Below are 18,127 nucleotides of genomic sequence, written 5' to 3' on the forward strand. Positions count from 1 at the left end.
TCGAAACTACTAATGGATCCTAGATGCAAAGTCTCGAACCAACCCCGTGTTATTCCCTTTAACGTTAACGGGAAAGCCCGACAAGCCACCTCTCCGGGAAAGCTGTGGAGAGTCATGTGCGCTTTGAAGTTCTCTAGGTGATCTATAGGGTCCCGCGACTTGTCATACATGTCGATCTAAGGAACTTTAAACTTGGGTGGGAGGGGTATTGCCATTACTTCCTCACTGTAGGGAAGTTCGGTCTGGTTAAGCAGTTGTTCCACGGAAGAGGACCCTCCCATCCTTCTTGCCATCTCCTAATATTTGTCAACGAGGTTACGCAGTTCGTCATATAACCTCTTCTTTTCAAGCTTTTCACTGTTCATGCCTCTGCACTGTTGCATCTCCTTCCACTTCCCCATTCTGGACAGATGGTGTGGCGTCGTTTTGCTGCTTCAACTCTTCATTCTCCTTCTGTAACTACTCCACTACCGTCATAGCCTTTCTCAACCTCTCCTCAGCTTCTACAACCTTGCTTCTACCTCCGCCGCATTTGTCTCTTGATCACGAGTTGCTTGAGATTGCGTAGTAATTGACATGTGAAAATCACGTTAAAGTCTGTAAAGATCCCACAAACGGCGTCATTGTAAATGACGTGTTTCACACCACCAACTGCTCGGATGACATACAATTGATGAGAGGGCGGCATTGGATGCCCAGAGGAGCTCTAATGCCTAAGTTAGAGCCAAGTCCAAAATTTGACTAGAATATTAATTTTTGGCTATAGTATCAACTTTTGATTAAGTGAGTCCATATTGGACTAGCCATCGTAAAGTCAAAATAATAACATAATATTATATATTTTAATAATATTTGACAAATTTTTTTTTTATATTATGCAAATACACTTGATATATTTTAATAATATTTGACAAAAAAAAAATTTATACAACAATAATTCTTGAAACCAACAAACTAATTTTTACCAACCCTTTCTTCTTTACAAAAACCGCATGCCGAGCTTTACAAAAAGATTTAGCAGCACAAGCTATTAACATCTTGTTTATGCAATACTCTTATATCACAATCAACATAAGTCGAGGAAAAAAAAACATAAGCCGAAAAATGAAAAAGGAATTGCAACATGAAGGCTGCTTGACATCATCTTTCAATATAACTTATAATTCTCTCTGTCCATGCTTATGTTGTCTTATCATCTACTAATTCTACTATTTCTTCCCGCCGGCACTTGACAATACTTAGTTGGCCACCATCCTTGTTAGCTACAGTGGCTGCTTTGACCTCATTGCAGTGATTAATAAACTGCTCAGCTCCTGTTTCGATCAAGTTGAATAAGAGAACATGTTGATGAATCTAAATAAGTAAATTCTTATGGAGTGAGGAAACATAACAAGAAAACTGGAACAGAGATTTCTAAAGGCTCCCTTGAGGGCAGAGATAGTAATAATAGATTTCTAAAGGCTCCTCTGAAAGGAATAGATCATGGGATCCATTCCCTCCTAAGCATTCTGATCCAATTCCAAAGTGGGGAGGATGAGTGCAAAAAGCATTTTCAGAAACTACTTTACTGAGATCTGTCTGCAAAAGGTAGTTTATAGCAAAAAGCAAAATTAATTTACATGAGGTCAATGGCACACTTTAATAGTTAATTAATAAAAATGTACTTCATAGAAGGTGCCTCACAATTCCACAACTGATTATGTCTTACTTATTAAAATAAAAATAACAATAAAAGAAAGCACAATTCCACAACTGATTACTTCTTACTTCTTAAAGTTAATTCTGGAAAGCATAAAAGAAAGCAAAAATACTAAGGATGATATTATAGTCATACTTCTGGTGAGAGCTAAATGTGTATATATATATATCAGTCATACTTCTGGTAGATATCCTTCAGAAGCTTTCATCAAAAGCAATCCTAAGACAATGACACAACAATATAATTTGTCAATATGCTCATAATCAAAAATAAAAAGGAAGTATGAGAGACATTAATACAATTGAAAACTGAATTTGAACTACTATAAATAGATTCTTATGTTCACCCTCATTTTATACTATTAAAGATAAACCTTTTTTTTTTACAAGTACTGTTAAAGATAAACCTGTTTTACTGAGATGTCAAAATACTGCACTGGCGTCATTTCTAACAATCACAAAGCATAATCTTGATGGGCAATGTTTCTCTTCATCTTGAATTTGTCATTCTCTAATTTCCATAGCATCTTATTTAAACTACAACTCATTCTCATTCTCATTCCCATTTAAAACTATAATCTTGTATAACTGCATGACAAAACCCAGTAGTTCTATAGCTCTCCATGTAGATCATATCCCTCAGCATTATATAATTTACTAATAATAATGGCAAAACAAGCAGAACCAGTCCAAAAACCACATAACAAGACCGGGAGTAGTTCTTTGGATTTCATTGCTATTTTAAGATGTTTTTCAACATCTGAATCAGAACATTGTTATTGGTACAACAATATAATTGTTCTTAGATGAAAGCGTCAGGAACCATGTTCCTATTGAAGTGATAGGAGATTGGGAGAACTAGTGGAAATGGTGTATTCCATGAAGATGTACAAGTTAGCACTCCTTTTCTCCACTCTTCCCCTCTCCCCCCCCCCCCCCCCCCCCCCCCCCCCCAAACTTCTTGCTACTCTTGCAGCCTCAGCCGAATGGAAATTCATCTATCCATAGGATGGATAAACATAAGTCGGTCATTGACAAAACATTCATTGACAAATCACCGAAAGCAAATCATTTCATTGACAAAACACCGAAAGCAACACAAATCGCCGTGATAACCAAATTTTCCCTAAAAAAAACCAAAGAAACTGAGATCATTGATCTAATTAAAAAGCATCACAAGCAGATCAAACATCAACTCAAAGCAAGCCCTTCCATTTACAAGAAAGATCCAAAATTTACCAATAAGATAAAAAAAGACCAAGAAATCAGAACACTCACCGAGACTAGAGATCTTCCAATTGGCAATCGGGCTCAACACCGACAGGCAAGAGTCCGTGGATGCAGCCTCAGCATTATCTGGTGACTTCTGGTGTTCGTCCATGAACTTCTGGCTCATCGAATAGCAAGCTCAAGCACAGGCAAGGTGTTGCAGAGCTCAAGAATCTCATCATAACTTAACCCAAAGCCAAGATCTAAGCACCCTTTAAGCTCATCGAGATCCTCATCCGTCAAGCTTTTGGTAGGGAGAAAAGAGCGAGGAAGAGGGACTTACCGTTTGGCCTAGAAGATGACGGGGAAGAAGACAACTGAAGGAGAGAAGATGGACGAACGAGGAAGAGAAGAGGCCATGCGAGTCTGAAGAGAGAGAAAAGAACGAGGGAAAGAAATGGGGGAGGTTGATGAAAATCATAAAATATTCTGATGGCTTGTGAACAGTAATTCGCCAATGTTGGCAAGGCTCCCTAATTCATAACTCAAGTCTTGAGATTTAGACTTTTAATTAGACTAATATAGATATTTTTTCTTCTATATAGCTAAATTATAGACTTGCATTAACATTTAATTAAGTCATTACCAATTATCTTAGAGAGGCGTAATCTTAATATGAGTATATAAATAAAAATGCCTTACATGTTACATTTAGGTGTTATTTATAGAGGTGTTGAGAATATAAATAAATAATAATTATCACATAATAAGTAGACGAGATAACTTTCCTGATTTATCAGCATTATCATATCATACAGTTAGGCCCGTGGATCACATGGGCTCTTGGACAGCGAGTCCCTCAGTCTTGGGCCCATAGGTTGAACCTGTTCTCTAGTCGTGGACTTATTGTCAGGGACCTAAATATCTCCAGATTTCTTTGTGATTATAGAATTTTTCAAAAAGGCAAAAAAAAAAAAAAAAAAACAGCGGGAGATTAACTTCTTTTTTTAATTTTTTTATTTTAAAAGGGAAAATGATAGAAGAATAACTATAATACAATCTAATTACAACTGAGCATATAAAAATCATTTTAAAATAAAATATTTTGAGCAGCTGCGAGAATAAAATCATCCAAATTATCTAATATTTACTTTTATTTTATTTAATTTTAAAAAGATTGTTAATTTCTTTTTTCTTTACAAAGTAGGAAATAGTAACTGGACGTTAATAAGCTAAGTCGATTGCTGTATCTTTTTAGAAAAATAATTTGTATAATACTTTAGTGTCTCATTTAGATTATTAAATTTATTTCAACTTAATATTATAATTTTTTAAAATTATAATATAAAATATAATAAATAATTTAATTTTTTAAAATTTTAAAATAATAATAATATTAAAAAATAATATTTTAATAATATTTTATCATTTTTAACTGTTAAAATTTATCGTTGAATCCAAATCTACCTCAAATTATTTTAGAAAGAAAGTAAACGAAAGGCTTCGACACCCTCCAACAACTGTAACTAACCTTAATCAATTTATTTTCCTTCTTCTCTCACTGATCCAAAGAGTTTATCCGATCTTCTTCTTGTGTCTCTGGGCGTCTCTCGAGAGAGTCCAAAAGCCGAGGTTTGTTTTCAGAATTCCAGATTAGAAAGTCGTCGGAAAACGATGTCGTCGGGGAGGAAGATAACGCTGAGGAGCTCGGACGGCGAGACTTTCGAGGTGGATGAGGCGGTGGCACTTGAGTCTCAGACGATCAAGCACATGATCGAGGACGACTGCGCCGACAATGGCATACCGCTCCCGAACGTGACCAGCAAAATCCTCTCCAAGGTCATAGAGTACTGCAAGAAACACGTCGAGGCCCCCAAGGCCGAGGACCGCGCCGCCTCCCTTGACGAGGACCTCAAGACCTGGGACGCCGAGTTCGTCAAGGTCGACCAGGCCACCCTTTTCGATCTTATCCTGGTCCGTATTAGTTTCCCTTCTCAATCAAATCCCTTCCGATTTTTATTTTCTTCTTTTCTTTTCCTGACGATTAGGGTTTTATTTTTTCTATCCCCTAATTTTCGGTGGTGTATTTTTTTAATGGTCCTTGTTGTAGGGTTTTGGCTTCGATTTCCTGCCTTTGGTGTCCATGGTTTTTTTTTTTTTTTTTTTTCCAATACTGATCTACCTTTTTTCAGTTTCTCGTTTATTTGGTCTTTATTGAACTGGAATTGCCCCATACTTGTTATTGCGCAACAGTGTGCAGAGCTTGGTTTGATAATTTTGGAGCGTAAAGGAACGGTGAAGTTTTACTAAATGCCACCTCTTCTTTACTTTTAGAGTTTCTGCGAGGTCAAATAAACCATTCCCGATTTATACTCTTCATATTTTATTCTTTAGGATGTTGTTTTAACAGGTAAATTATACACCTGCCTAATTATCTACTAGTTGCACACTTGCCATTGGATATATGTCTAAAGTCAATTGCTGATGGTTCATAGAATTTGTATGGCAAGCGGCATCGAGTTTCAAGGAATAGACTCAAAATAGTTGCTTGTCTTGAAGTGTTTAGAAGTTCATGTAACGCTATACAAGTTCCCCCGATACTCTTTACTCAATTGTCTCAAGGATTGCTTTTGGCTAATCAATTGGATTTCCTTCATCAGCCTTGCAACTTTTTTTGTGTGTTCGTATATGGAATTAATCTAGTGGCTCTTTCTGTTTTCTGTTATGAAATATTGCTTTTGCAACCACAGACTTGCTCTTGCCTTTTCAATCTTGAAGTTCTTGCCAAATAGAATCTAGTCTATGCATATAAGTGGTGGTTACCCCGTAATTATCAGATCTCTTAAATTTCTTTCCTTACTTGAGGCCCAGTTTGATTAGGCGTTGCTCTTTTATACATCCCATCCACTGGGATCTTTCCTGATCTTATGATCAATAAAATCTTGTTTACCGATTAGAAAAAAAAAAGGTCCAGTTAGTATGATAACCTAGCATTGTTCTTTGAACCTGTAATATACTTTGTAGACCATGGGTGATTTCCTGTGGTCCATATAGAGATTAAATTATACCAACAGGAATGTTGTAAGGGACTCTGTTATTTGTTCTTGCATACAACATGCACTAAATTACTACAACGCTGTATAAGTTACTTCTACGGTGTTTGGTTGAGAGACAAAATTCACTTTGGAAATATGTCTGATTTGTAGGCTGCAAACTATCTGAACATCAAGAGTTTGCTGGATCTGACTTGCCAGACAGTGGCTGATATGATCAAGGGCAAAACCCCCGAGGAAATCCGCAAGACATTCAACATCAAGAATGACTTCACACCAGAGGAAGAAGAGGAGGTTCGCAGGGAGAACCAATGGGCCTTTGAGTAAAAGATCCAAATTGAAAAGTCCTCTACGTTTTTTTCGTGGCTTATGTTTTTCTTTTGTGCTGAGGAAGGGGATGTTGTTTCAATGCGTCCAAGACTTTCTAGTTATTCAAGTACTATCTGGTTGCTGCTGCTATGAACAATGGTTGTTTTGCTTAAACATATGCTCCCACCCGCTTCCCTCTTTTAGTATGTTAGTGTGGTACATGTTCTCTACTCTGCTATGTCTGATGCAAAAGGTGATTCACCATTCACTTTGTTGTCTCTTCAGCTGTTTATTTATGATGGCTTAATCTTATCAACTGTATCTTGAAGTCTAGAAGTCCTTTTGGTTCTTTGTCGAGGGCCTGTGCACCCCTTGGATTAGTCGGGACACTATTTCCGGATACCCGGTGCCAATAAATAAATAAAAAGTCCTTTTGGTTCTTAAACCGGAACTTTGCTTGAAGAACTGCATCAGTCCAGCGTCGATCTTACTGCATTCCATTGGGTTGTAGCAGTATATAATTTCACATTGTCACTGTTGAAACGTCGACCATTTGTGTAGTCACGAAGTCGCTCATTTATTTTTCACATTATCAGTGTCCTTAAAGTGAATGGTTTCATCTTTCCTCTTATCTTGTTTTTCCACGCTGGGTTAAAAGAACACAATCCGGATGAGTTTCATCTTTCATCTATTACTGGCGATAGAAATGCAGTGCTCATTAGTTCTTCAATCGTATACATACCTACATCAGAACATAAGCAGCATAATCGTTAATGAACCAGTCTTGCTGAAATTCTGACCTTACTGGTCTCCCGACTCCTATTACAAATTGACTCTTTTCTTTAGTCCAAATGAATGACCCAAATACATCTTATTAATCGGGTTGCGATTGGACAAGAAAATATCACTTCATCAGCTTCTCATCGTTCTTCCACTTTCACATTTATTCCGCTGGGTGCATCCACTTTTAAAGTATATACAGTTACACAATCTCCAGGATATTAGTCACTGTTTTGTTTGCTTACATTGTTGCTCTCTTATCCGAAATTGGATATGTAATCACCTTTAAGTGCGTGGGGCAAGCAAAATCAAAACCATCCGGAATGGTTTATGCGATCGCTCCAATTGTAGATATATCAAACCCAGAATAGCAAAGGTAGTTCAAATCAGTCTATGGTGCCGGTCTCGCACCAGGACCCAGGTGACAATGGTCCAAACTCAGTCTCCTCCTCTGCGCCGTGCTCATAAGCAGTGGCTCTCGAACCTGAGTCCGTTGTTATTGGCGCTTTCAGATTTTGTTTGAAGACGCTGCAAACAAGACTACTCTACCAATGAAGTGAACCCATAATATTTAGTAGGTATTCATGTCCGAGGGAGCTTAGGAAATACATCTGTGCCTGATATAATACACAAATGTGAAAATGCGATCACAATATGGATGGATGCTCGGAGGAAAAAGATGACTAAGTCCAAAAAAAGAGTGGAAAAAAAAAAATCATGCACGAAGGACGCCAATGAAATTGAACCCAAGCTGACCCTGCTGTTAATAATAAAATAATAATCACCAACGTCGTCAATAACATGTCATAAAATAATGATGATAGTGTTGGACGAAAAACAATTACCGAGGAGAGGAAAAAAACGACATTCCGTTGCCGGGAATCGAACCCGGGTCTCCTGGGTGAAAGCCAGATATCCTAACCGCTGGACGACAACGGATTGCTGATGCAAATATTACAATTTTTATATAATGTATAATTATTTTTAATAAATTTTAACCTGTAGATAGACAAATGAACCAATTCTGTTTGAGCTTACGTAAATTTATTTGACCCGATCCAATACTTTTAGCAAAGGATTAGGTCTAATATATTTGTAAGGATTTAAGAAAAACTTAAAAAGCTCATTAAGCTTGTTGAGGATAATAGCAACTGGATATTAAAAAAGATTTGCTATTCATTATCTCCACATACCACATACTATCCTTATTTTTTTATTTTTTCTCTTACCAAATGTGTAGTATATGGATGATGAATAGAAGAATTAAATTAGTTTAGGAAGAATAAAACTAAATTTTTTAAAAAAATTTTAAAATAAATGTGGAGTGTGGGGATGATGAGTAGCAAAACTCTATTAAAATTAAAAAGTAATTAACGATAAAGAAGTGTGAGTGGCATTATGCCAAGCCCTCCTACTGATCATTCTTACACCACATACCACACATGTTTTTTTATTTTGTTTTCTTCTTGCTAACCTAAAGGAATTCTTTTATTTGTCATTCATATACCACACACTTGGTAAGGAGAAAATAAAAATAAAAATAAATAAAAATAAATCATATATAGTGTATAGTGTAAGAATGATGAGTTAAATTTTTCTTATTTTTATTGTCGGCCAGTTAAAAAAATATGTATTTATTTAGCAGTGGCAGTGATGATATGTTACTTTGTTTGTTTAAGCAGTAGTTGAATGAGTAATGATAAATACGGTAATGAAGTGTGCAAGTGTCGTGCACTTCTTTTAAAATAAGTAGATAAATATGAAATCCATATAAAAAAATCTTTTTTTAATAGTGCACTCTATTATTTTTCGCTTATATATTTTATAACTGTATCTAGTATTATTTTTTTTTTTTTCCCATATAAAAAGATGAGAGGGTTATGATCTCACTCTCTTCTACAAAAGGATCAAGATGGCATTTTATATATATATATATATATATATATATATATATATATATAAAGCATACTTTATTCGTAAGGCTCTATAAAAGAGATTGAATACATGAAGGGATTTCCTCCAATACAATGATAGTTAGGGGTGCAAATAGTCCAGTCCAGTCCAGTCCGGTCCGGTCCGGTCTGGCAATAGACCGAATATTTTTGGTCTATCATTTTTTAGGACCAGACTGGACCGAACACCCATAGGGACCGGACCGGTCTGGTCCAGTCAGTCTGACCTAATTTTTTTATTTATTTTTTTAAATAATTAATAAAAAAATTTATTTAAAATACTAAATTAAATTAAGTGACTTATTAATGTAGATTATGTAACAAATTCAATAAAAAAATATTTTATATAGTCAATGATAATAAATTAGATGAAAATTATATTATTAATTTATATAATTACTATATAATTAACTAATTGATATTATATATTAGTTCATTCATAGAATATTAACAAGTGTTAATAACATATTTAAAATTTTATATTGTTAATAGTGATAGGTTAGATGAAGATATATATAAAATATTGTTAATTTATAGAATATTAATAAGTATTAATAATATATTTAAAATTTTATATTGTTAATTGTACAATTATTATATAAATAATATATATAAAATATTTTTTTTTAATTTTTCTTTTGGTCCGGTTCGGTCCGGAAAAACTCTGGACCGTGGATCGGACCGAAACTTTTCGGTCCTCTAAAACGTGGACCGAGATAGACCGGTCTCAGTCTCGGTCCGGTCCGGTCAGTCCGACCGGACCGTTTATCACCCCTAGGTTCAATAGTGTCCCTAATACCTAAAGCATTTTTACCTAAGGCATAGGCCACTGTGTTATTAGTATGCTTTGTATGCTTAACAGACCATGAGTCAAAAGATGCCAGTGTCGATCTTGTATCTAAGATAGGCATTCCTTGGTAAGAGTCAATCTATACATAAGAACTGAGGTCTTGGATAATTTTCAAAGCATTACCTTCTAAAATTATATCCTTGTATCCCAGGTCTTTACAACCAAGATGTGGCAGCAAACTCAAGAATTTGTTCCTCATCTAATATCCCAAACAAAGCTTCTATTGTATCTTTGAAAGTCTAGTCTCAGTCTAGAAACTAGACTTTTGGAGTTTGTTTGCACATTGTCCCCACACATCTCAAGCTGAGGGACATTTCCAAAGGGCATGCTATGTAGTTTCAAGTTCTTGCTTGCAAATTGGGCATAAAGAATTATCAACAACTTTCCTCCTCAGCAAGTTAGATTTTTGCGAGGGCATTAGACAAGATCATGATGGCATATTGGTTGAATTACAAGTCAATCGATTCATTCCACCTTCATCTAATCATGCTTTAAAAAATTTTGAATAATGCTTCCCATAAAAGATTGCAGAAGCTGAGAATGTTATTTTCAAATTTAGCATTTCTCTACTTTTATTTGAATTCGAGTTATGTTCAGTTGACTTGGTCTTTTCACCACCACGAATATTCCAAATCTTTGAGTACCAAAACCCAAACACTGCCCAATTTGTTCGTTCATGCATCTCTTGCTACTTTGCTTACTAGGCATCTTTGAGTACCACAGTGCTCGCACGTTGCCCAGCGTGAATGGTGCAGTGCTGCGGCAAAGGGGCAACGGAAGGCCTTGTCGCCCCAGTATAAACATCCGGCGAGGTAGTTGGCCCTGACTTGCGCCAGGCAGAGGAAAGGGGGGCGGGCTCTCATGCCCGCCAGCGTGAGCCACTGGGTGCATGACTATATGCCCCGTCACGCCCACTGTGCATGGCATGCACAGCGGGTGCCTTACATGCTTGCATCTTTCCCTCAGGTGCACAGTGCATGCCATGTATCTCAAAATTTTCTTGTTGTAACAGTGTTATCCAAAATAATAATGAAAAATAATTATGTATGAAAAGTTAAGAGGAATCTTATCTGTTAATTTGGAGATGAGCTGGATTCATCCTTCTCCCAATTCCGATGCAGAAGTTTAGTTGATCCCACAAACAACGCTAACTGTTAATGTCTAAATTCGCACAATAGGCTGGAACGGAGGAAAGAATTATTCCCAGTCCACGGTGGTGATTCAGGCTTCAATACGATGCTTTTTACGTTTATCCATGAAATAAATAGCAAATAGGTAAATAGAAATAAATAAAGAGTGACACAGAAATTTACGTGGTTTGGCATAAAAGCTTACGTCCACGGGTTGTTTGAGGGACAAAATCAACTATGATTGGTGATTTTACAACCTTTCATGACCTCACATGTTGCTCAATACAATAGAGAAATTTAGTCTAGGAGTAGAGAAGTCATCCCCCAGCATGTGGAGAGTCCGTCCTTCATCTGTAGAGATCTCCTCCTTTTATAGAGATTTGTTTTCTTCCTTGGAGTGATAGAGTCTAATTTGTCTTGTGAGGCCTTTTCTTTTTAGAGTCTGAGCCAACTTCATTGCCTTATCTCTTCCCTATCCTATCTCTTGGTTTTATCTTTATTTTATTATTAGTGATAGGTTTTCAAAGGGCTGGACCTAGTCAATTTAGTCCATAACACATATAATCATTACAACTTTTTTAAACTCTCATACAAAATATAATAAACAATTCAACTTTTTCAAATTTTAAAATAAAAATTATATTATAACAATATTTTATTCAACTTTTAATGAAACATCTCATTTAATATTATCTAAACCCAAACGAGACAAAACTCTTTATTGGCGGTTCAAGCAAGGCAAGACTGCTTCCTACAAAATAACATCCATAACATATAACTTCAGATAACAAAGAAAATATATGCATAATATTTATTACAATATGCATGCACTCAACCTGCGTACGAAGTTTTTTTTTTTTTTTTTTCTGTTAACTAGTATAGTTAATAACGCGAACAATTTTGATAGTTTTTATTTTTTATTTTCTTTGAAAAGTTCTATTTATCATAGTATGTACAATCCTGAGATTCTTTTTCCTGCATAATTATATTGGTAGTTTCCAATTATATTTTAGGCGATGATGCGTAATTGCGTGGGGCCGAACTTCACGTGCGTGGGCCCGCTCCGAAGTTCCTTGAGCATTTCTGGGCCCCATTGTTTGACTCACAACGTCGAGGGCCCAACAAATCCATGACTGGACGAGGCCTTGAGGGCAATATTGTAGGGCCCACTTAGTAGAATTAAACAATCCGAACCCTATATAAATGGGATGTAGTAGTAGTGAGTAGTATAGCTAGTAAGACAAACAATCCACCTTCTTTTAATGGAAAATGCTTGGATCCCGCTAAGCTTTCCGTTCCAATTTCTTTTTTTGTTTTTAGTTTTTTCTTACTTGGTGATTAAAAATGTGATGTTTGATAATATTATGAATTTTTTTCTTTTTTAAAAAATATTTTAAAATGTTAAAAAAATGATGTAAAAAAATATTTTTAAAGTTTTTTTCACATTATTTTTTTTAACACTTTTAAATATTTAAAAAAATTCACAATATTATTAAAGAATATTTTTTTAATTACTAAGAAAAATACTAAAAAAATAGAAAAAAAGAGTGGAGCAGGAAGCTCGGAATCCACCAGTGGGATCCCTAGCATTATCCTTTTTTAATATAATAATATGAATTTCAAAGACGAAAGACAATTTCTTTTTGTGTTTTTCACTTGGGAAATGTTTGGATAGGGAGTTGAAATAAAATAAAAGTTGAATAAAATATTATTAAAATTTTAATTTTTAATATTATTTTTATTTTGAGATTTAAAAAAATTGAATTGTTAATTATATTTTGTATGAGAACTAGAAAAAATTATAATGATTAGATTGTATGAAATGAGTTGAGAGGGTATCTCAATCCAAACAAGACTTATACTTCAATTATGATTTGGCCATTTCAAAATGTTTTTCACTTTCCTGACTCAATTGCATATATTGATGGAAGATAAGTAATTTAATAGATGCTAATATAAAAGGAAAATAATTTCTACGATTTTAGTATGTGTAAATCTTATGTATTCTTTTTAAAAAAAAAAATAGAAGAATCTATATGAAAAAATCAAATTATTTTATGATAAACCTCACTTTTTTTCAAAATGAATGTACAAAATTTATACTATTACAACATCTAACATTGCTAATAAAAAAAAAAAAAAGTCATCTAAAATATAATATTTCAATTGAAGGATGAAAAATATTTATATTTAAACACCTGTAATTGTGCACTCTGAAAATCTAGTTTGGAATCGTTAAGCCAGAGAACAATGATAAGCTTATTATTTCCTATCATATATTTACTATTTTTTTATTTTTTTTAATTTCTTTTTAATGATTAAAGATGTTAAAAAAATACTTCAAATAAAATAACAAAAAATAAAAATCTTAAATACATTATAGTAGTAAAAAGAAGAACAAAACGAAAAAGAGACAAAATGTCAAAACACGCCAACTGCCACAATCAAAAGATCACCTACAGACGATATTCACGAATCTCAGGAGGAGGACTGTGAGAGTGGACAGAAGAAAAGGATGGTTTTATGCTGTTACGAAGTAAGTCCCATCGTTATACTGTACATTTTTAGGCAAACAAATCTTGCAATCTCTTTTCTTCCCCTGCAAACATATTTCCCAAGCTGTCCTCGTTGGGCAAGAAAAAGCTGGCATATGGACAAAACACAAGGATTCGAGGAACGAGATATAAGAAAAGAAGCACCTTAATTTGCTTCTCTTCCCACTTCTTTTTCCGGTCACCTGTTGGAGATGCATTGATAAAAACATTAAAAACTGATCATTTGACGCATATTTCAAGAGAAATTTGACAAGCTTGGTTGGTTCTTGAAATCAAAGAAGGTATAGGAGATCATACTAAAATAGTAGGCTAATGCATTCTTACTTCTCAAAATGGAGCAGTTGAGGTTCTGTAGATGCGATGTTTTTTTTTAAAGTGAGCATTGGCTGCAACGCAAAGCTGCAAGCACAAATATACTAAAAATAAATTAACTAATCACACATTCTATTTCCTTGATTGGGTAGAGAACTAGCAACAGAGAAACAGCTCTACAAATCCATATAAGCAAAACTAATATATCGCTTTATTTTGACCTCCCTTTGCTGCCTTTTGAGCCTAGCATTCTCTTCCTGTAAGCGGGCAACTTCAAGTTGCAACTCACTCGTGTAGGCCTACAAATAAAAATCAAAATCAAAAATCAAAATGGTATGAAACAAAATCCCAGCATGCAGGACATCAGTCAACATGAAAATCAACATATCCATCAGCACTAAAAATTGTAAACTTGATAACACCAATATATCAGTATGAAAATCAACCCTAGAATGTTTCAAATGTTCCAAAGAGAGTACAGAAACCTGTTTCCTTGCTCTAGAGCGAGCGGCTGATTCTCTATTCTTGATCATGCGCTTATTTCTCCGATCGCCGGGATTATCATCATTTTCTTGAGCCCTTCTTTTGCAACAAGAAGGGAGTACCAAAGAAGAGCCGGACACATCGAACACAGAGTTAAAGGAGGAAACAAAAGAAGGTACAGTGAAACTGACATGCCTTTGCAATCGTGGGTTTGGCCCAATAGGAGTACATGAGCTTTGAAGGTATGCAAAATCAGAGCCGGATTTCAAGCTCAGAATGGTGGCTGGAGGTGGCGCCGGAGAACCCAATAAAGTGGTTTCCAAGGCGGATGAATGGTCATCGCCGGTGCCTGATGATGATGCAAATCTCGTGGGTCGGTCTTTGCCGAGAGGTCGAGCTAAGAAGTCTTGGAGGATCATACCGCAAAAGGCAGGCTTGTGGGTGGTGGTGGTGGTGGTGGTGGTGGTGGTGGTGGTGGTGGTGACGGTGGAGGAGAGGGTGGTGTTGTATGAAGGATCATGAAGAGAGGCCAAACTGATATCTTTCCAAACATCTTCCATGGATTTTCTGGCCGATGGGGTTGCAATGACCGGGGATGAAGCTGCAAAAGGAGAGAGACAAGAGCTTCTACTTGTGGAGAAGGATTTGAAGGGTGAGATGGAGTTTCAGTTGCTGCCATTATGGTTGAATATTGCGCCTGTTGAGGTACGCATGGTTTTGAGAGAGAGACTAGACAGAGTTGCAACGTGGAATGCAGGAGCCTGGTCTGAGGTCTGTTGCTTTGAGTCTTTGACTACGTGTATTTTTATTTTAAATTTTATTAATTTTATAAGTGAACCCTAATTAAGACTCGGGAGTAACTATAAATATTTATGCATATCAATTTAGACGCATCTGGATGTTGAACTGAGTTGAGTTGAGTTGAGTTGAGATGATTAAATATTATTATTATTTTTTAATATTATTATTATCTTAAGATTTGAAAAAGTTGAATTATTTATTATATTTTGTGTTGGAATTTGAAAAAGTTGTAATAATGAATTGAGATGAGTTGAGATGAGTTTAGCATTCAAACGAAGCCTTAAATTGTATCATGTATATTTACAATTAGAAATGGTGAAATCTACGTTAAAAAATGATAAAATTAATTATGTTAAAAAAATGATAATTAACAGCATGCAGCACATCAGTCAACTTGAGGCCTATCTCGGAATACATTGCACAGGAAACAAGTCGAAGGAGACAAATGGGACGCACTAATCCTGACACTCGCCTGGAACACCTAGTATTAAAATATTTAAACGGCAAATGAACGGAAAGCACGGGCAACCGTCCATTATCTGACCAGGGGAACAAGAGTGACCACTCTGATTGCCTACTGTCAAAACGCCACCCGAGGAGTCACGCCGCATTAATGGGTCATCTTAGATGCCACACATAATTAAAGGCCATAACTGGGACAATTGTGGGCGTGACGCAAACCCCTAACACAGGGTACAAGAATGTCCCCTTAAACCTCGTATAAAAGCGATGCTTCAAGTACGAATGAATCTCTCTAAACTCTGTTATTCTCCTATATTTATCCCAGACAAAGTACTGACTTTAGTATCAGAGGCTCTCTAGACCACCACCGAGCCCATATTTGTCTTTGCGGTTGCAGGTAGAAACATCCCGACCCGGGTGGCTAGAACTTGGCCCAGGTATACAAAACATGACCTTAACAATGGCACTGTCTGTGTGATCTCTATAGTCGTAACGTGTCCTTTGTATACTGGCTACTACACATTCACAAGCAACCTGCGAATAAGAAGCAACGTCAACTAACATGGAAGGACGTTTCTTAGAAATGGAAGAACGCATGAGAAAGATGGCGTAAGAAATTGAGAACCTTAGCCATGAAAATAAAGCTCTGAGGCGAGTCAACATTGAACTACAATATGAGGCGGGGCCAAGTAGGGACAGAGTTAGAGCAAGCAAAATGAAAGGCCAAGGCGTCGGGCAAAGCCCCCCCCCCCCCCCCCCCCCCCACCCCCACCCTCCCAAGAGGCCTAGGACCTCGGTACGACAAGGTCATGATGTTTGTACAAGAGAAAAGCAAACTAGCCACCCAAAAAGCTAACAACCAGAATAGAGGTCGTCGCTACTACACCTATAACCGGACGACGTCTCACAACACCGCAAACTGCATTTCCCTCAGGGCATGAGAGGGAGTGTTAGAGTACCGCCCCCCTCAGCACCAAACCAACCGAAAAATGCGGGAGCAATCTACCAACGGTTGGTCAACAACATGTTCAAAGAACAGATAGGGTAAAACATGGAGGTCTACGAGGATGACGTACTAGTCAAAAGCAGAACCCCAGAGCAACACCTAGTTGACTTGCGCGAGCCCTTCGCAGTGCTACGGCAGTACCAGATGAAGCTTAATCTTGCAAAGTGTGCATTCAACATCGAGTCTTGGAAGTTTCTAGACTTCATGGCCTTTTAGGGAGGAATAGAGGCCAACCCGGAGAAGGTGGAGGCCATACTCAACATGGCCCCACCTCGGATCATTAACGACGTACAAAGACTCGCTGGCTGGGTGGTGGCCCTAAATCGGTTTGTGTTCAGGTCGACAGACAAGTGCCTACTGTTTTTCAAGGTGCTACGGAAGGTGCAAACTTGGAACGACAAGTACAATCAAGAGTTCGATAACCTCAAGCAATACCTAGCTAGCTCACCACGACTTAGTTAGGCTGAACCAGGAGAAGCCTTGAACCTGTATCTGTCTGTTTCCCCATACACAGTCTCCGCGACCTTCATACGAGATCTGAAAGGATCCCAAAAGCCAATATACTACACCAGCCATGCTTTTCAAGGAGCAAAGGCGAGATACCCCCGCATGGACCTACTTGCCTTCGCCTTGGTGATGACTGCCCACCAGCTCAGACCCAACTTCCAGGCACACCCGATATGGGTTCTAATTGAAGCCCCTCTGAAGAAGGTCTTGCAACGACTAGATGTCTCAGGCCGACTAAAGAATTGGGCGATAAAGCTGAGTGAATTCGACATCAAATGCATCTCTAAAAATGTTGTCAAATGGCAAGTGCTGGCAGACTTTATCTCAGAGTTCATCGGCTTCCCAAAAGAGGTCCGAGATGCACCTCCCATAAAGCCATTGATTGCTCATCCTGCCGTGCTGGAGGGGAGTGGGGGTGTATATTATTACGAACACCGGAGAAGAACACAACTACGCTATCAAGCTGGCGTTTAAAACCACTAAGAACAAACTAGAGTACGAAGCACCACTAACTAGGTTAGTAATCGCCGAGTCACTGGGCTTCGACAAAGTGGAGGTAAGAGCTGACTCCTAGGTGGTCATCAACCAAGTACGAGGGGGCTCACCCGAAGGGCGAGAAGCTAAAGAAATATTTGATGCTGGTGGGGGAAAGATGTAGCCACTTCCGGTATTCCCAACTCCAACGATGCCCAAGATGGAGAACTAGAAGCTGACTGGTTGGCACGAGCCACATCTCGACATGAAGATGCCCCTCTGCCGGAGCAGACGATGATCAGAACAACAGATGCACCCTCAGTAGGTGCCGAGATCTCCAAAGTAAGGCTAAAAGCTCCAGAATGGGCCATAAAGATAATCAAATACCTAGATGCTAATGAGCTGCCCGACGAGAAGTGGGACGCGAGGAAGGTCAAGAACGGGGCAGTGTGCTTCACCTTTGTGGATTGAGTCTTGTATTGGCGGGGTTACTCCACACCTCTACTGAAATGCTTTTAGCCCGAAGAAGCGTAGTATATCCTAGCG

General features: G+C 37.3%; 2 protein-coding genes and 1 non-coding gene across 3 annotated transcripts; 1 reads left to right on the forward strand and 2 right to left on the reverse strand.

The window, feature by feature from the left end:
* Window positions 1-4,438: 4,438 nt before the first annotated feature.
* LOC121263166 (SKP1-like protein 1B) lies at window positions 4,439-6,443 on the forward strand. Its single transcript, XM_041165992.1, has 2 exons — window positions 4,439-4,881; window positions 6,114-6,443. The coding sequence occupies exons 1-2, from the start codon at window positions 4,582-4,584 to the stop codon at window positions 6,285-6,287; spliced, it is 474 nt and encodes a 157-aa protein (XP_041021926.1). The 5' UTR covers window positions 4,439-4,581; the 3' UTR covers window positions 6,288-6,443.
* A 1,473-nt stretch (window positions 6,444-7,916) lies between these two features.
* On the reverse strand, window positions 7,917-7,988 carry TRNAE-UUC. The gene has a single exon. It is a non-coding gene; the product is annotated as a tRNA-Glu (tRNA).
* Window positions 7,989-13,345: 5,357 nt separating this feature from the next.
* On the reverse strand, window positions 13,346-15,059 carry LOC121263107 (protein FD-like). Its single transcript, XM_041165901.1, has 4 exons — window positions 14,334-15,059; window positions 14,070-14,147; window positions 13,861-13,935; window positions 13,346-13,718 (listed from the first exon to the last, which is right to left on the reverse strand). The coding sequence occupies exons 1-3, from the start codon at window positions 14,889-14,891 to the stop codon at window positions 13,864-13,866; spliced, it is 708 nt and encodes a 235-aa protein (XP_041021835.1). The 5' UTR covers window positions 14,892-15,059; the 3' UTR covers window positions 13,346-13,718; window positions 13,861-13,863.
* Window positions 15,060-18,127: the final 3,068 nt, after the last annotated feature.

The sequence above is a fragment of the Juglans microcarpa x Juglans regia genome, chromosome 4S, assembly GCF_004785595.1.
Source record: "Juglans microcarpa x Juglans regia isolate MS1-56 chromosome 4S, Jm3101_v1.0, whole genome shotgun sequence".
Classification (NCBI taxonomy): Eukaryota; Viridiplantae; Streptophyta; class Magnoliopsida; order Fagales; family Juglandaceae; genus Juglans; species Juglans microcarpa x Juglans regia.